The sequence below is a fragment of the Hesperophylax consimilis genome, chromosome 7 (assembly GCF_061612785.1).
Source record: "Hesperophylax consimilis isolate HC1 chromosome 7, BYU_Hcon_1.0, whole genome shotgun sequence".
Taxonomy (NCBI): Eukaryota; Metazoa; Arthropoda; class Insecta; order Trichoptera; family Limnephilidae; genus Hesperophylax; species Hesperophylax consimilis.
In genome coordinates this window covers 26,533,181-26,548,150 of record NC_142842.1, presented here as the reverse complement: position 1 = coordinate 26,548,150, position 14,970 = coordinate 26,533,181, and the positions used below count along the sequence as shown (strand labels likewise).

The following is a 14,970-nucleotide window of genomic DNA, read 5'->3' as shown; positions in this document are numbered from 1 at the left end:
TACATTAACACCACACGGGGAGGCCCTGAGGAGAATAATTTCCCTCAGTGCCAATGTCATCTTAGTAAAAAAGTAAAGTAAAGCTTTCCGGGCTACCAGTGGCCTACCGCAAGGTAGTCACCTTGGCCCGGTTTTGTTCCTCATTTTCATCAATGATATAACCAATTGTTTCAACGATGTCGAGGTATTGCTCTTTGCAGATGACATCAAACTATACAAGAAAATAACTGATATAAATCATTGCCATATACTACAGTCAAATATTAGTAAGTTTACAGATTGGTGCGTTCAAAATAATTTATTTTCAAATGTAGTGCAAAACCTTGACTTTCTTCAGAAACAAAAATCCTGTTTTATTCGAATATTCCATCAATAACATAGCTTTAGAAAGAGTAACGGAAATGAGAGATCTTGGAATTATTTTGGACGAAAAACTAAGTTTCACCAATCATATCCATCAAATTGTGAACAAAGGTATGAAAACACTAGGCTTCGTATTAAGAACAACTAAAAACTTTAATAATAATAATAATAATAATAATAATAATAAATGATTTATTGTCTTCTTTTCTTATTAACACATAGATATAATGATATCCTCACTGGGATCTCCCGTGCTGAGGATGTCATTTACATATTATAATTTAATTATAAGAAATTAATATTACAACAAAGTATAATGTAGTATATATATATTTTTTAAGTAATTTTAAAATAAGTAAGGTACTGTTTTTTGGTATAGTTCAGTTGATTCTGTTTTAGTCTGTGTTTGATTTCAGTAAATTTTCTATTTCAGATCTTCCTATGTTAAGTATCCAGCTTTTTATTTCAGATTTAAATGTTAAAGTGTTGAGGTTTTTGAGTGTGAGTGGTATTTTGTTGTAGAGTTTAATACTGTGATATAAGAAGCTTTTTTGCCCAAAAGTTGTATTTGTAATTATTTGTTGGATAAGTTTTTGATCATGAGATCTAGTGTTTCTATTGTACGTGTTTGTTGTTATTTCTTGTGTTTTGTGTTTATGAATGTAAATGAGTATAGTTTTAGAATATAGTTGTTTAATAGACATGATGTTAAGATTGGTGAAGATTTCGTTAGTGCTAGTTCTTACAGGAACTTTCAGTATAATTTTCATTATGGCTTTTTGAGATTTGATAAGTGGATTTAGTATGTTTTTATTTGCACTGCCCCATCCGATAATACCGTATTCTAACAGTGATTGGCAGAGAGCCATGTAGATTTTGATTAAGTCTTTTTTAATGAGCACATTCCTGATAGTTTTGAAAAAATAACTAAGTTTTTTAATTTTATTATCTAAATAGCTAATGTGATTGGTCCATTTTAAATTCCCATCTATTTTTAGACCTAGATACGTTATATGGTCAACATTTTCTAATGAGGGACAATTACAATGCTCATTTAAGTGATGCGGGCTATGAATTTTCAAGTTATGGTTTTCTTCAGAGTTTTTTGTATTTTTTATTTTGAAAGTGATGAATTTGGTTTTATTAGTATTTAGTGTAAGTGAATAATAGTCTAGCCATTTTTTAATCCTGTTTAGTGTGTCTTCTGCTTTCTTAAATGTTTCTTATTTCTTAATTCTTTACAAGCCATTAAACTATTATACGTATCTCTAGTAAGAAGTCCAATTGAATATAACTCAGTAGTTTGGTCTCCATCTTACAAAATTCACATTAACAACATTAAGCGAATACAAAAAAAATTTCTACGTTTTATAAATTTTAAATTAAATATCCCTGTCGAAGACTTAAAATACAATTTCTTATTAAATACTCTAAAAATACATACATTAGAAGATAGACGTAAAATAAACGATTTAACGTTCTTATTCAAAATACTTAACTCTAAATTCGACTGTTGTGAACTCCTGCAACTTATAAACATACATACACCCACAGTAACAACACGACAAAATACAATATTCTACAGCAGCACACATAAGCGTAACTACATTGCCCACTCTCCGATACAACGACTTCACACCATGGGAAATCATTACTTGGGTGATGTTGGCATATTCAATACCAACTTGGCAAGTTTTGTGGATCATTTAAAACATTTATTTCAACAATACTCCTAAACACATCATGTAAACCTACAAATAGCTGTAGTTTTCTGTTTTTGTTTCTTGTGTCTGTATGACTTGTTTCATAGCTTTTATCAAATGTAATTTTATTCTTATTTTTTATGTTTCAAAGTATTTGTCAAATTAAAATTATACTACCAACCATGTAAAAGCCCTCTGGGCGTTAAATAAATAAATAAAATTTTAAAAAAATAAATAAATAAATGAGGGAAGTTCTGAGAAAAAAAAAGGTACGAGGGGTGGGGAGGAATCTAAGGATCAGTGTGTCCAGGAATGACCGACGAATGAGTATATCCCTCCCACTGCGGCGCAAGGCGATGGGTCGAGAGACCAGTTGGAGAGGTCGAAGGGTCTCTCCAAACTAGCGTCTTCTAATGTGGCACGCCACGCAGCTGGAGCAGGCAAGCGCATCATCAACACACCTCACCCGTTGAACCCGGGCACCCCTGCTAAATCACCAAACATAGCGAACCACTTGGAGTGACCTATGGCAGAGGTGTTGGTTAAATGAATCTAATAATAAAATGGCTCTAATAATAATTAGAGCATGGTGAGGACAGACCAAAGACGCCTTTAAAAGGGTTAATAACTGCGACAGGCCGAAAAGTGTGTGACACAGTACATTCACGGCAGTACTGCCATTTAAATGGACACAATTGCATACATTTTACAAATGCTCACTTTGAAAGCTCATAACTTGGTCAGTTTTGGAAATATTCAAAAACTAACTTAACTGTTGTTATTAACTCTTTAAATATAATATATTTCATCAAAACAATAGATTTGGAGACAACCTCATTACACAGACTTAATTGCACAATTTAAATCTAATAAAATATATACATGATTTTATTATTATCTTTTGTTAATCCAGTGATATTGCGAACTTCGAAAGACTTAATATATATGTATTACATGTAAATGTACTTACTGAAGTGGTTGTTACAATCAAAAAATTAAATTACTGTATGTTAATACACATTATTATTAAATATGTGCATGCAAATGAGTATACTTATTACTCAAGTATGTTTACTCAATCAATCAATATCACAAAACGCCAGCACTGCCCATATATGAAAAGAAAAACTTAGCCCGTCATCCCACGGTTCGGTAAGCAATCAACGTAAACCGACTGTAAGACCCTGCGCAGAAAATTAAGTTCGTTATAGAAAGGTAATGATCTGCAGCGCAGTTCAGTGTGGAACTTTTCTGCACAGGTCTTACAGCATTTGGTTTATGTCGATTGCTTACCTACCTGTGGGACGACGGGCTAAGTGTTATGTGCATATTTTATTATCTTGTACCACTAAACAAGAATACTTCTGGACAATGGACTTGACAAAACTATAAACAGTAAAGACCAGTTGCGCAGGTTTAGATATTTCTCTCATTTAAAAAAATATATTTCAACTTCAGGTTGTGTGTTTTATTACACATGTACAAAAGTATATAAAAATAATATGAATTAGATATAATTTTATGTTGTGTATAAACCTCCCTCATGGATGCGCCCCTGGTAAAGACTGGTGTGGAATATTCATAGATTTATACAATTAGAGGGGCGTACTTATATCTTGTTGAAACATATTCCTCTATTAGAATGCGAGCAGTGCGCATAGACCGGATTTTGTCATCGTTAGAGCATTGGGTGAGTTGGAGGCCAAATCGGACTAATTGGACGTACAAAAGTGGAAACTATTTTTTCAATTCATGTGTCATCTTAATATGTATAAGACATCAATAATAATATGATGGAAAATGAATAGAAGCAAGAATATTATTTTCATAATATAGCCTGCATTTTTGTATACTGTTGTTTGAAGACAATATAGCATTCAGCCGTCAGATGGAGGAACAAAGATGCAGTCCAGACAATTATTTTCAAGAGTACATTACAGAGAATCGGGCCCTAAAGCTTGAAATAGCCATAAGAAACTCTAAATAATATTCAGAGATAAACTCAAACTCATCGCTATTCCAGAAATATAATATCGGAATTTTTTTTGTTTATTGTGGTATGAATTGTTGTTTCTAGTGGTATGAACTATGAACTGTTGTTTCTTACCGTTAGTGCCATCTATGATTGATATAATATAATATAACTTTAGACACCAACTAAAATTAGCCAATAAATAAACCTTTTTCATAATCAGACTTGCAACAAAATGACATAGATGGCTCTGTTTCGATATTTACAGTCCGTTTATATATTATGTAGTCAATTCCACTCAATTCGTACATCAGTTTATGAGGACAGCCGGTGTTTATTCAGGACAATACTCAAGGAACGGAAACCAAATAAGGAAACTAATACTAATTACGGATGTTCCGAGTTCAGACTTTGCCCACGCCAGATGTTCGCTGTCTGCCGACATTCGTCAACGTAAAGTTGATCAGTTCACAGAATCAAACAATCAAAATATTGAAGAAGTAAAAGAAATTAAATACTTGGGAATCATAATCGATAACAAGTTAAAATTTAACACTAACTTTGAAATTTTAAATAAAAAAATTGCGAAAAAGGTTAATTTCTTAAGTAGGATAAAGGGAAAAATAGACATTAAAACAAGGATATTGGTCTACAATACCACTGTAGCATCCCATCTGAATTACTGCACAAGTGTAATCTTTCTGAGTTACAAAACCCAAATTAAGAGAATGGAAATAATCCAGAACAGGGGCATGAGGTCAATACTGTGTTGTGGCAGGTACACCAGGATAAAAACAATGCAACGTCAACTCAATCTTTTAAGTGTGTGGCAACGATTAGTTTATAATATCTCAGTGTTTATTTATAAGTTAAAAAATAAATTCTTACCTGACAATTTGTCAAAGAATGTTAGAATTAATAGTAGTTCATTTATATCCTACGAGAAACTGCAACGATTTTAGGTTTCCTAAAACAAATTTATCAGGGACACAAAACAATATTATTATAAATAGTATAGGATCCCTTAAAGAACGACCGTCACCGAGATGTTTATTTGATGAAACGTATTTTATATTTAATTTAATGTCAATAAATATATTGCATATCGGTTGCCTAGCAAATTTTAGTCCAGGGTATGATTAATTAATAATTTTAAAAAAAAAAAATTTTAAACATTGCACCGGTTCGATTATTATAAAAATTCTATACCAATCGAAAGTATGAAACCCATAGAATATGCAAACGTTAGGTTGCTTACTCTTTTCCGGTCACAACTCTCAGGTTGCCATGTATAAACAGGTAAATCGAAAAAGCATTTTGCACCGGTCTGATTATTGAATAAAAATTATATGAAATTAAAGATTATTTCATTATGAACACGATGGTATAAGGTTGCCTGCTAAAAATCAGCCCCGAATTCCGGTTGTCGAATTTTGAAAACTAAAACTTTTTGAAAACTAGCCGGGAATTCTCGTGTGCGACTGAGAGGTCCCAACCAACCATCCCATGCGATAGAAGAGGACAAAGCATAGCAGCTGTCCGTCCATTAAAACAAAGAGAGTGCGCATGCTATTTGTTCTTGAAAATGAAAAGGATAGCGATAGACTCGTGCAGTCTGTGCACTCTAGACTAGATGGTACCTTGCCAGACCGGTGCAAAATGCTTTTTCGATTTACCTGTTTATACATGGCAACCTGAGAGTTATGACCGGAAAAGAGTAGGCAACCTAACGTTTGCATATTCTATGGGTTTCATACTTTCGATTGGTTTAGAATTTTTATAATAATCAAACCGGTGCAATGTTTAAAATTTTTTTTTTTTTAAATTATTAATTAATCATACCCTGGACTAAAATTTGCTAGGCAACCGATATGCAATATATTTATTGACATATTAAATTAAATATAAAATACGTTTCATCAAATAAACATCTCGGTGACGGTCGTTCTTTAAGGGATCTTAGACTAAAAGGTTTTAAAATGTTCAATGAACTCCCGGGAAGCTAAAAGTCTTGCAGTTTTTCATGGATTATGTCTCAATGTTGTGAAGTCCAAATTTTAGTATGTAAGTAGTAAATAATATTATAGTAGTCCTAGAAAATAATATATTAGGTATAAGATGTAAAATTTTATAACTAAATAAAATATACAATAAACAAAAAAAAAGAACACTGCCGTACATATAAGAATTCATTTTTGAGGTTACTGTTATTACATGCAATTGTTTTTTATTTATACCTGTCTTTGATTGTTTTATTTTGTTCATATTAACACTACCTATAGTTAATATACTAAAATAAATATAATACATACAAAAAAAAGCTCAATAAATATTTCTTTCTTTCTATTTTTATTTCATTTACATACCTTCCTTAAACTTCGCTTATTTGGGACAAAATGTTTGAGCCCGATGTGTCCCAGTTAAATAGAATCGACTGTAGTATAATCGGGTAGACGCTGCAGTACCGACATACGAGATACTATTCAGGTGGCCGGGGTAAAGAGTGATTCAAATTAAAGGTGATTCTACATGATAGTACAAGTAAAATACATAAATATCTTTTTTCGAAATTTCAATGTTTTAAGGTAGTTTTCATGTACAAAAGTTGAATTGTTTATATGTAAAAAATAATATTGTTATTTGGAAAAATATTTTTGTATGGGAAAAAAACAATGGAATTTCGAAAAAAGTTATTAAACTTTTTTACTTCTACCTTCATGTGTAGAATCACCTCCCTAAGTTTGTGCACTTTACCCCCGGAAACCCTGTATTGTGTATATTATAAGTGTTTCCAAAGAGGTAAAAGAATGCGAATTCGAAAACACTAAAATATTTATTAAACTAATAAGTTATCACACTTTGACAAAGAAAACTAGACTTTCTGTTCAGGGTAAAGATATTGTTCGAATTCTGTACCAAGTCCAATAGGCAAGACTTGGGTACAATTTTCGTCAGCCATTTTGTAAGCCTTATTTGGGCTTTTCTTGAGGTAGACACTCAAAAACAACTCAGATGGATCCTGAAAAGAGAAAAATAGTCTGATTATTTGCTGGATTTACCATTCAAACTATTTTACAAATGGTGGTTAAATTTCAAATAAATTTCATCAAATAACCACCAGGTGGTTTCTCTGCTAAATTCTCCTAAACAGAAGAAATATTTATGCATTTACTGGAGTAACATGAGTGATTTGCTGATTTATTAGGAGAAAGAAGTTGAACATACATTAAAACAAAATGTATTAAATTTGATACAGTAAAATATACCCAGCGATGTTATAGTACATCCAGACATGTTATTGCACCAGAAAAATAAAAGAAATGTGGTAAGCATCAAACACCCTTATGTTTGCAGTAAATTCTTAATTTAAACGTTGTAAAGGTATGAAAAAGATAGACAATCAAAGAATATGTGCATGAACAAAATAAATGATAGGACGGGGCTGGGTTTTCATATTTAAAAGTTGCGTCGAATACTACATTCAACATCACAGGTGTGACTGAGAGAACAGGATATGCTTACTCACTTACACGAAAACGAATACGCAATGCTGTATGCGGCGACCTACTGTCCTAGGTTATCCTTATACTCGTGTGTCGAAATTGAAATAATTATTTTTTTATAATAATAAATAATTTGCTTACGAATTAAATGTTATTTCTTGGCTTCTTCTAGTGTTTGCCGTGTAATGCAAACATTTTCTCATCACACACGAGGGTATTGTGGTATTTTTTATGCAAATTAGTTAGAGGTAGTACACGATGCATGACAGTTTAGTACTAAAACTATGAAATCGAAAGATGACAATTATCGTTTCATTTGTTTTCCACTTTGAGAGTTCTACAACACTGTTAAAAAGTTAGGACTTGTGAACAAAAGGGTAGATTCCTCATTTAAAATAAAACACTTTGGAGAAGTTGAAATTCCACCGATTTATTGCTATGTTTTTTCCAAAGTTTATATTGCTACCGACACTCTGTAGAGATCACTCCACCAATGGACAGTGAATACAATAATTACTTTGTGTTTCTTTAGCTAGAAAATATCCAAGAGAAGTGAGTTCCATCATTAAATTTGGACCTTAACCACTCGGAACATTAGAACGTCAAAAGACGTAAATATGACAATAGCGGTCAAGACATTAGTACGTCTTTTCACGTAAACGCGCGAGATTTTACAAAAATCGATTTATTTCCATCACTAGTATACGGATTGCCATGATTTAAAAAACAGAGTATCGATAATGAATAACGCTACGCGTCTGCATTCAAGAATATCTATGGAATCTAGAGGTGCATTATCTAAGTCGATTGGATTTGTCATCTTGTTCGTTCATAATTTATTGCGTTTTTAAATAATTTATTAAAAATATTTTAGTTTGGACGGTTAATATTTTGAGGTGACTAATAGTTTTTAATTATATTTCTTCAATATATAAAGTGTTATTTCTTTATGATACTCAGAAAAGAGTACATTTTTCACAGCTTTGAAATAATGGTCAGCGATTTTTAGATATTTTTGACGTTTTCAGAAAATGTATATTTAGAAACGCAAATATTTACGTACAACAAAACAATACGATAGTGAATTTCATAATCTTTCCAAAACATTTTTTAGAATGAGGCTACGTTTCCCAAAACGTGAGTTATGAAGCTTTTAACAAAACTCGTGAATAACACAAAAATTTTCGCGTTTTGACAGTTCGCAAAGGAACACAAAGTAAATAAAAGTCCTTTTCTGAGAGGTTAAATAACCTAGTTTTCACTGGCGGTAGAGAAGGGATAAACTAGCGCCATCTAGGATCTATATCAGCTAATAGATATTAACTCAGAGCAAATTCTAACAAACACGTCTATATATATTTTATTGTAACATCATTGCGTGGGCCTATTTTGATTGAAAATGTGTTTTTTTTTTCTAATTTACTTGTCAAAAGGTATGTGTCGCTTGCTGTTTTTATTTAACCAAGCAATGATTAAATGTGAATTTTCTTCCAAATATTTGCCTTTGGCAATAATTAGACAAAAAAATTGTACCAAAGGTTGGGCGGCATTTATGATTGTATTGACTGTTCAAAAACAGTATTCTGGTATAACGAATATTAATTAGATTGTAGGGGTGAAATACCTTTTTGATGCCATTTTTGGCATAATCTCTCAGTACGAACTGTTTGAGTAGCGGAGGGAACTCCATTTTGGAGGGAATGACCTTCTCGTGGACGGGCGCTGTCGTCCTGCAATAGGCTTCTTCCTCATCCTTGGGGATCAGTCTGTAGTCAGCCTTGTAAGTGGTGCCAAGCATTGTTATTGCAAGCGGTTGCTTCTTTCCTCTAAATGTTTTCTCCACGAGTACTTTTACTTTGCGCCCTTCCTAAAATTGCAAGAAAAATAAATAATTAACATACGGATTAAAATTCCAACTATATCCCTAATTAGGTAGTGAAAAGTTTCCATACCGCTACTAAGATAATATACAAGGTCTCCTGGAATAAAGTGCACAACTAACTAGGGGGTGATTCTACATGATTTTAGAAGTAGAAAAGATCAATAACTTTTTTGGAAATTCCAACGTTTTAAGGTATTTTTTAGATAAAAAAAGTTGAATTGTTTGTGGGAAAAATAAATATTGTTCTATGGAAAAATATTTTGGTGTGGGAAAAGAGTTGGAATTTTTTACTTCTGCCATCATGTAGAATCACCTCCCGAAATTAGTGCTTTTTACCCCGGACACCCTGTATTATGTAAACCTTGTATGACAAAATATTACAGTGGTCAGTAAGCATGATGAAAAGAACTTTTTTTTGAAAGAAAAAGAAAATTTTGTAGAACACGATGACGGACACTAATGCTGTCTGAAACATTGGCTAAAGAAGAAGGTAGCGCAACATGGCATAATACCCCAAAAATAAATCACTACAATTCTTTTGGCCTTGAAAATCTCAAATTATATATAACCAAAGTTGTATGAAGAAACTTTAATAACCAAGCAAAGCATTTTGAACATTTTTGTGACGAAGGGATTTTAAAAATCGCATTTTTACATTTGTGTTCTCATATTATATGTATATATATTTAGAGTTGTAAGAAATAGGGCAAATACTTTAAGCTTAAAAATCACAAGAAATTGGCAAACAAACACACCTCTTCATTATTTGAGTAAGCCTACTGTGATTAAGCATAATGCTAACTAACTAACTAACTAACCATCACGCCGCTTCCCCGCAGGGATAGGCAGAGAGGACGGACCGCCAAACAACTCGGTCTTGGCACACACTCCTTGCCTCATTCACATTCATACATTGTCTCATACATACTCTTCTATTGTTCTGACTCTTGACATGGCCCGACTCAAGTATCTGATTCACTTGGTCGTGCCATGTCTTCCTCGGGCGTCCCCGACTTCTGCTACCATTCACATTTGCATCGTATATTCTCCTTACACTCCTTTCTTCGCTCATTCGCTCTACATGCCCAAACCATCTAAGCGTCCCTTTCTTGATCTTACTCATTACTCAATAAGCATAATGCTTATTTAGATATATGGTGGTGATGATCTCTCTCTTATTCATTTATTTATTTATTTAACGCCCAGATTGCTTTTACATGTAGGTGGTACAATTTTTTGATGGCAGACAATTTTGAAACATGAGAAAGAAATAATAAAAACAAAATTACATTGAAAAATAATATATGCAAGAAACAAAAATAAAAAGAACGTAATTTAAAAAATACAGTGATTTGACTGGTTTACAAAAATACAACTTCCATTAAGGAATAGTGTTGAAATAAATCTTTTACGTGATCCACAAAATTCGCAAAGTTAATATTAACACTATATGGTCGGGCATTTTACCGCCAAATTGGGGGCGAAGCGCGGGTGTTTTTTTAAATTTTAGCGCCAAAATTAGACTTTCCGCAAAATATTCATATCTTATGATCTATTTGATATTTTTCGATGAAACTTTCAGTGTTTTACTTTAAAAAGATGTCTCTATTTATTTACTTAGCAATGTATGTGTAATTCCTTTTTTTATGAACAAAAACTTTCTACTTTCTTGGGAATCATAGAAAAAATAGTATTTCACAATCGAAATAACATACTTATCGAAATTTATTCATACAAAATTACAAGATTATTTAGAAATTTTCAATACATATAAAAAAAACTACAACTTAACACACTTTAATCAGGAAGGGTAGTTCTACCCGTTTGGTCGATTGATGCTTAACGTCGGGAAGGGTATTTCTACCTTCTGCGCCCGCCTCATTTCAATGGCAGAAAAGAAGAAATTATCCGATGTTTTTATATGAATATTATATACCAATCTCTTTGTAAAGGTCCCAACTATATGTACATAATTATCAAATTGCAATGCAAGTCTTTTTTTGTATTTATCTTGGAGTCTTTTGTGTACATGGATATTTCAACTAAAATAACCTATATTAATGAACATCTGAAACTTGCGTTTGAAGATCAACGAAATAAGTAAATTAGATAACATATTCTGTTATTCTAATAATTCAATTCCTGGAATGAGGGTTTTTATGACCATGAAACCTGAAACAAATCTCTCTATCTCTGTTCCGCACCCACTCAACTCCTAGGTGCGAGCGAGCGGAGAGTGTCGAGCCCATATAACAAAGCAGGTATCGGCAAACACAGTTAGGCAGACCATAATAAATATTTACAAGTGCATGCCAGTTTTTAAAAAGAAAATTGTCCTACGGTTGTGTTCCGAAGAGATAATATTTATATTTGCTTTATCAAAACTTTCTAAATGGATTCTGAAAATTACGAAAGTGATGACGAAATCGTCGCAGATAATTTATCTGCCTGTTCTAGTAATTATTTGCCTGAATTCCATAGTGAAAGTGAAGAATCTAGTGGAAGTGAAGAAATTCCTTGTAAGAGAAAAATGTCAGTGATGCCATTACAGTTCAGTAATTCTGAAGAAAGTGATATGGAGGAAGAACAATGAAATATTAGATGAACAATTTTTAGACGTGAACTATAACTGATTATATAAAGGTGATTAGAAACTTAAACCTAATAGTGTATGGTGAAAAACAATAAAGAATATTACGTGAGCAATACGAGAAGCATTCTACGCTAAGTGATTATTTTGAATTTCATTTTAAAAAATAACTAATATTATTAGCACGTTCCGATGGTTTTGGTCCGCTGTACCGTGCGAGGGGCAATTGCACACGTGGTATTTGAATGGGTAATAATGTGTTACTCTGACGATACTAGAGATGTGGCAATTGTTTTTTTTTTTATAATGATTTGGGCTTGGCGAAAATATAATAATTTGTAATTTTATAAAATTGAAACCTAGTTTATACTTAAAAAATTGAACCCTAATGACCCAACAATGACTTTGTTTTCGATTTATTAAGTTGCATTAGAAATAATACTTGGTTTTCGGCAAGAAATTTTATAGCTTGGGTATGCTGAGTAAGTATGTAGAAAATTTTATTAAAATATTTCCATTATTTTCGAAGATATAGCGATTTAAAACAAATTAAAGAAATTCGCGCGGGACCTTTATTTTCGCCCGTTTTCAGCGGTCTGCCGGCGATAAAATAACCCGATCAAAGTGTGTTAATAGTGCTTCAATGTGTGATAGCGTTCGAAACACTTTCCTTTATGCAGGGGCACATTGCAAAACTTGCACATGTACCGCGTTTCACTGCGTAGTTTGTGAGTGGAACATACGCGACAACGATTTTATTTTTTTGTTGTTTCAAACTCATTGTATTGACAAGTAGATAGATCAGGTACCGCCGACAATAGAAAACACATGACCCCGCACCCATTTAGAACCCCTTTTTTACAAGTTTCCCGCTCCTTACCGCTTTGCGCAACAAAACGAGTAAACTCGTCTCCCGCGTCTTACTGTAAAAAGGCGTATGACGAGTTTTCTCGTTTCCCGCAAAGAATGTGTTAAATATATCGACATCACCTAAGTATTGGTTTCCCATAGTGTGTATTGTAATTGCGCTTATGTGTGTTGCAGTGGAATAGTGTATTTTGTCATGTTGTTATTGTAGGTATTCGTAAGTTTGTGAGTTCCAGAAGTTCGCAACAGTCGAATTTAGAGTTTAGAATTTTTAATAAAAAAATTAAGTCGTTTATTTTACGCATGTCTTCCAATGTGTGTATTTCGATATATAATATATGTTTTCGTTGTTTTGTGTACAAATACCGAACGGTTCGTGTAGATTCTACATCGGTACACTACAAGCGGGTACACAAAATACTTTCCTTTGCTTTATGTACATTGTACACATCTTTGTTATGAAAAATATTCACAAGGAGATAACATAAAAATACAAAATGTAAACGCATGCAATGTATGCGTTCGTGTCAGTGTTTGCCTCCATCCTTGGCATGTGAAATATCAGAGAGTATCACCGAGATAAAAATTTTCAAACCGGTATATTTTTACTATAACAATATAATGTCATTCTTATTTCCTGCGTTTTTATAACAGTATTTGGGTACAGTTGCAAAACACACCAATAGACTTACCTCATTAGGTTGTGGCTCTACTTTTAGAATTTTTATATAGGAAGGCTCTGAATATCTTTCAAACATAGATCGTGAAACGATTCGCCCTACGCCATAATTCTTCAAATTGCCAAGAATTTCCCACAGCGTATTTCCTTTGAAATCGGTAGTTCTTCCTATTAACTTGATAATCACCATTGCGCGATATTTAAAGCAAACACAAAATTGTATTGAATTTTAAAACAAAAGTTAACCTAAAAGTGTCGCAGTGGGAAGAATTTTGACAGTATGCTAAGTGTTGTCATGCGCAGAATTAAAAGAAGATTATTGTGGTACCTACCTAAAAGAAGCAAACGCGGGGAAGGTTGTAACATTTTTTTGTTATTTTGATGATTCTGAAAGCGTTCAGGCGATTTGAAACCAAAAAATGAGGCTTACTTAATATTAGATGGCAGACGATTGCGCTGTTCACTTATCTTTAAAAACTTGTTGTTAATCTTTTAATTCAATAATATGCCTTCCAGGAAATTCGAATGAGAAATTGACCATTGCTTCTTGCTAGGGAATTAATTTCTAGATTTTTTTATTTAAAATACAAAAAATATAATTTTGTTGTAAGACATACAATTTACTAATCTACTCCTCTCCCTTGGCTCGCCGTACTTGCAAACATAACCCTGCCAAACATCAGGCGAGAAATTGCAACACTGAGGGAATACAAGGAGGCGCTGCAAAACAGCGCAATACCTTTGCACGAAGATGTCGTCTCACACCCGGCATGCCGCTTGAAGTCCCGAAAGCTCTTCTGGGCGGAAGGAGAGAGGCTCTTCCGATTACCTCTCACCCCAGAAGATGGGTGGAAAATTGAGTGGCAAATGGCCAACGTGGGAAATCCCCACCTCATATAGACAGCCTGACATTCATTCCCCGGCGGGATTGATGAGGTTCAAATGGCGACGCCTGAGGCCCTAGAATGATTCGCAGATCTAGATGTCCCCCTCTGACCGGTCAACCATACAAAAGAAGAATTTGTTGTCATTAAACAACATTAATATTTTTCAGTTTTAAAACAATTAGCTTAAAAAAAAGCAGAATTTTACTGTTCGTCACAGAGTTAGGTACTCAATTACTTTTTTAAATAACACACTTTATAAGAAAAAAGGGATGGGTCGCTTCATCTTCTAAGCGCTTGGGATTTTCTCCCCGCCAGCCATGATCAGAATAAAGAGACACATAATTAAAAGATAAACTGTAACGTATTGATGTTTACAGGTTATAGAATACTGGGCCCTTAATCTCCAGTATTCTATCGAGGATAGGGATCTGGTAATATCTCTATTAAAAGTCGTAGATTCTGATATACGGAGGTTGTTTTAATCGTAATATAATATACTGACAATACAAGTAACAAGTAGCCTA

General features: G+C 33.2%; 1 protein-coding gene across 1 annotated transcript; it reads right to left on the bottom strand.

The window, feature by feature from the left end:
* Positions 1-6,444: 6,444 nt before the first annotated feature.
* On the bottom strand, positions 6,445-13,842 carry mRpS34 (mitochondrial ribosomal protein S34). Its single transcript, XM_089633854.1, has 3 exons — positions 13,573-13,842; positions 9,166-9,408; positions 6,445-7,057 (listed from the first exon to the last, which is right to left on the bottom strand). Exons 1-3 carry the CDS (start codon positions 13,747-13,749, stop codon positions 6,911-6,913), a joined length of 567 nt encoding a protein of 188 aa, XP_089489980.1. The 5' UTR covers positions 13,750-13,842; the 3' UTR covers positions 6,445-6,910.
* Between the last annotated feature and the right edge of the window lie 1,128 nt (positions 13,843-14,970).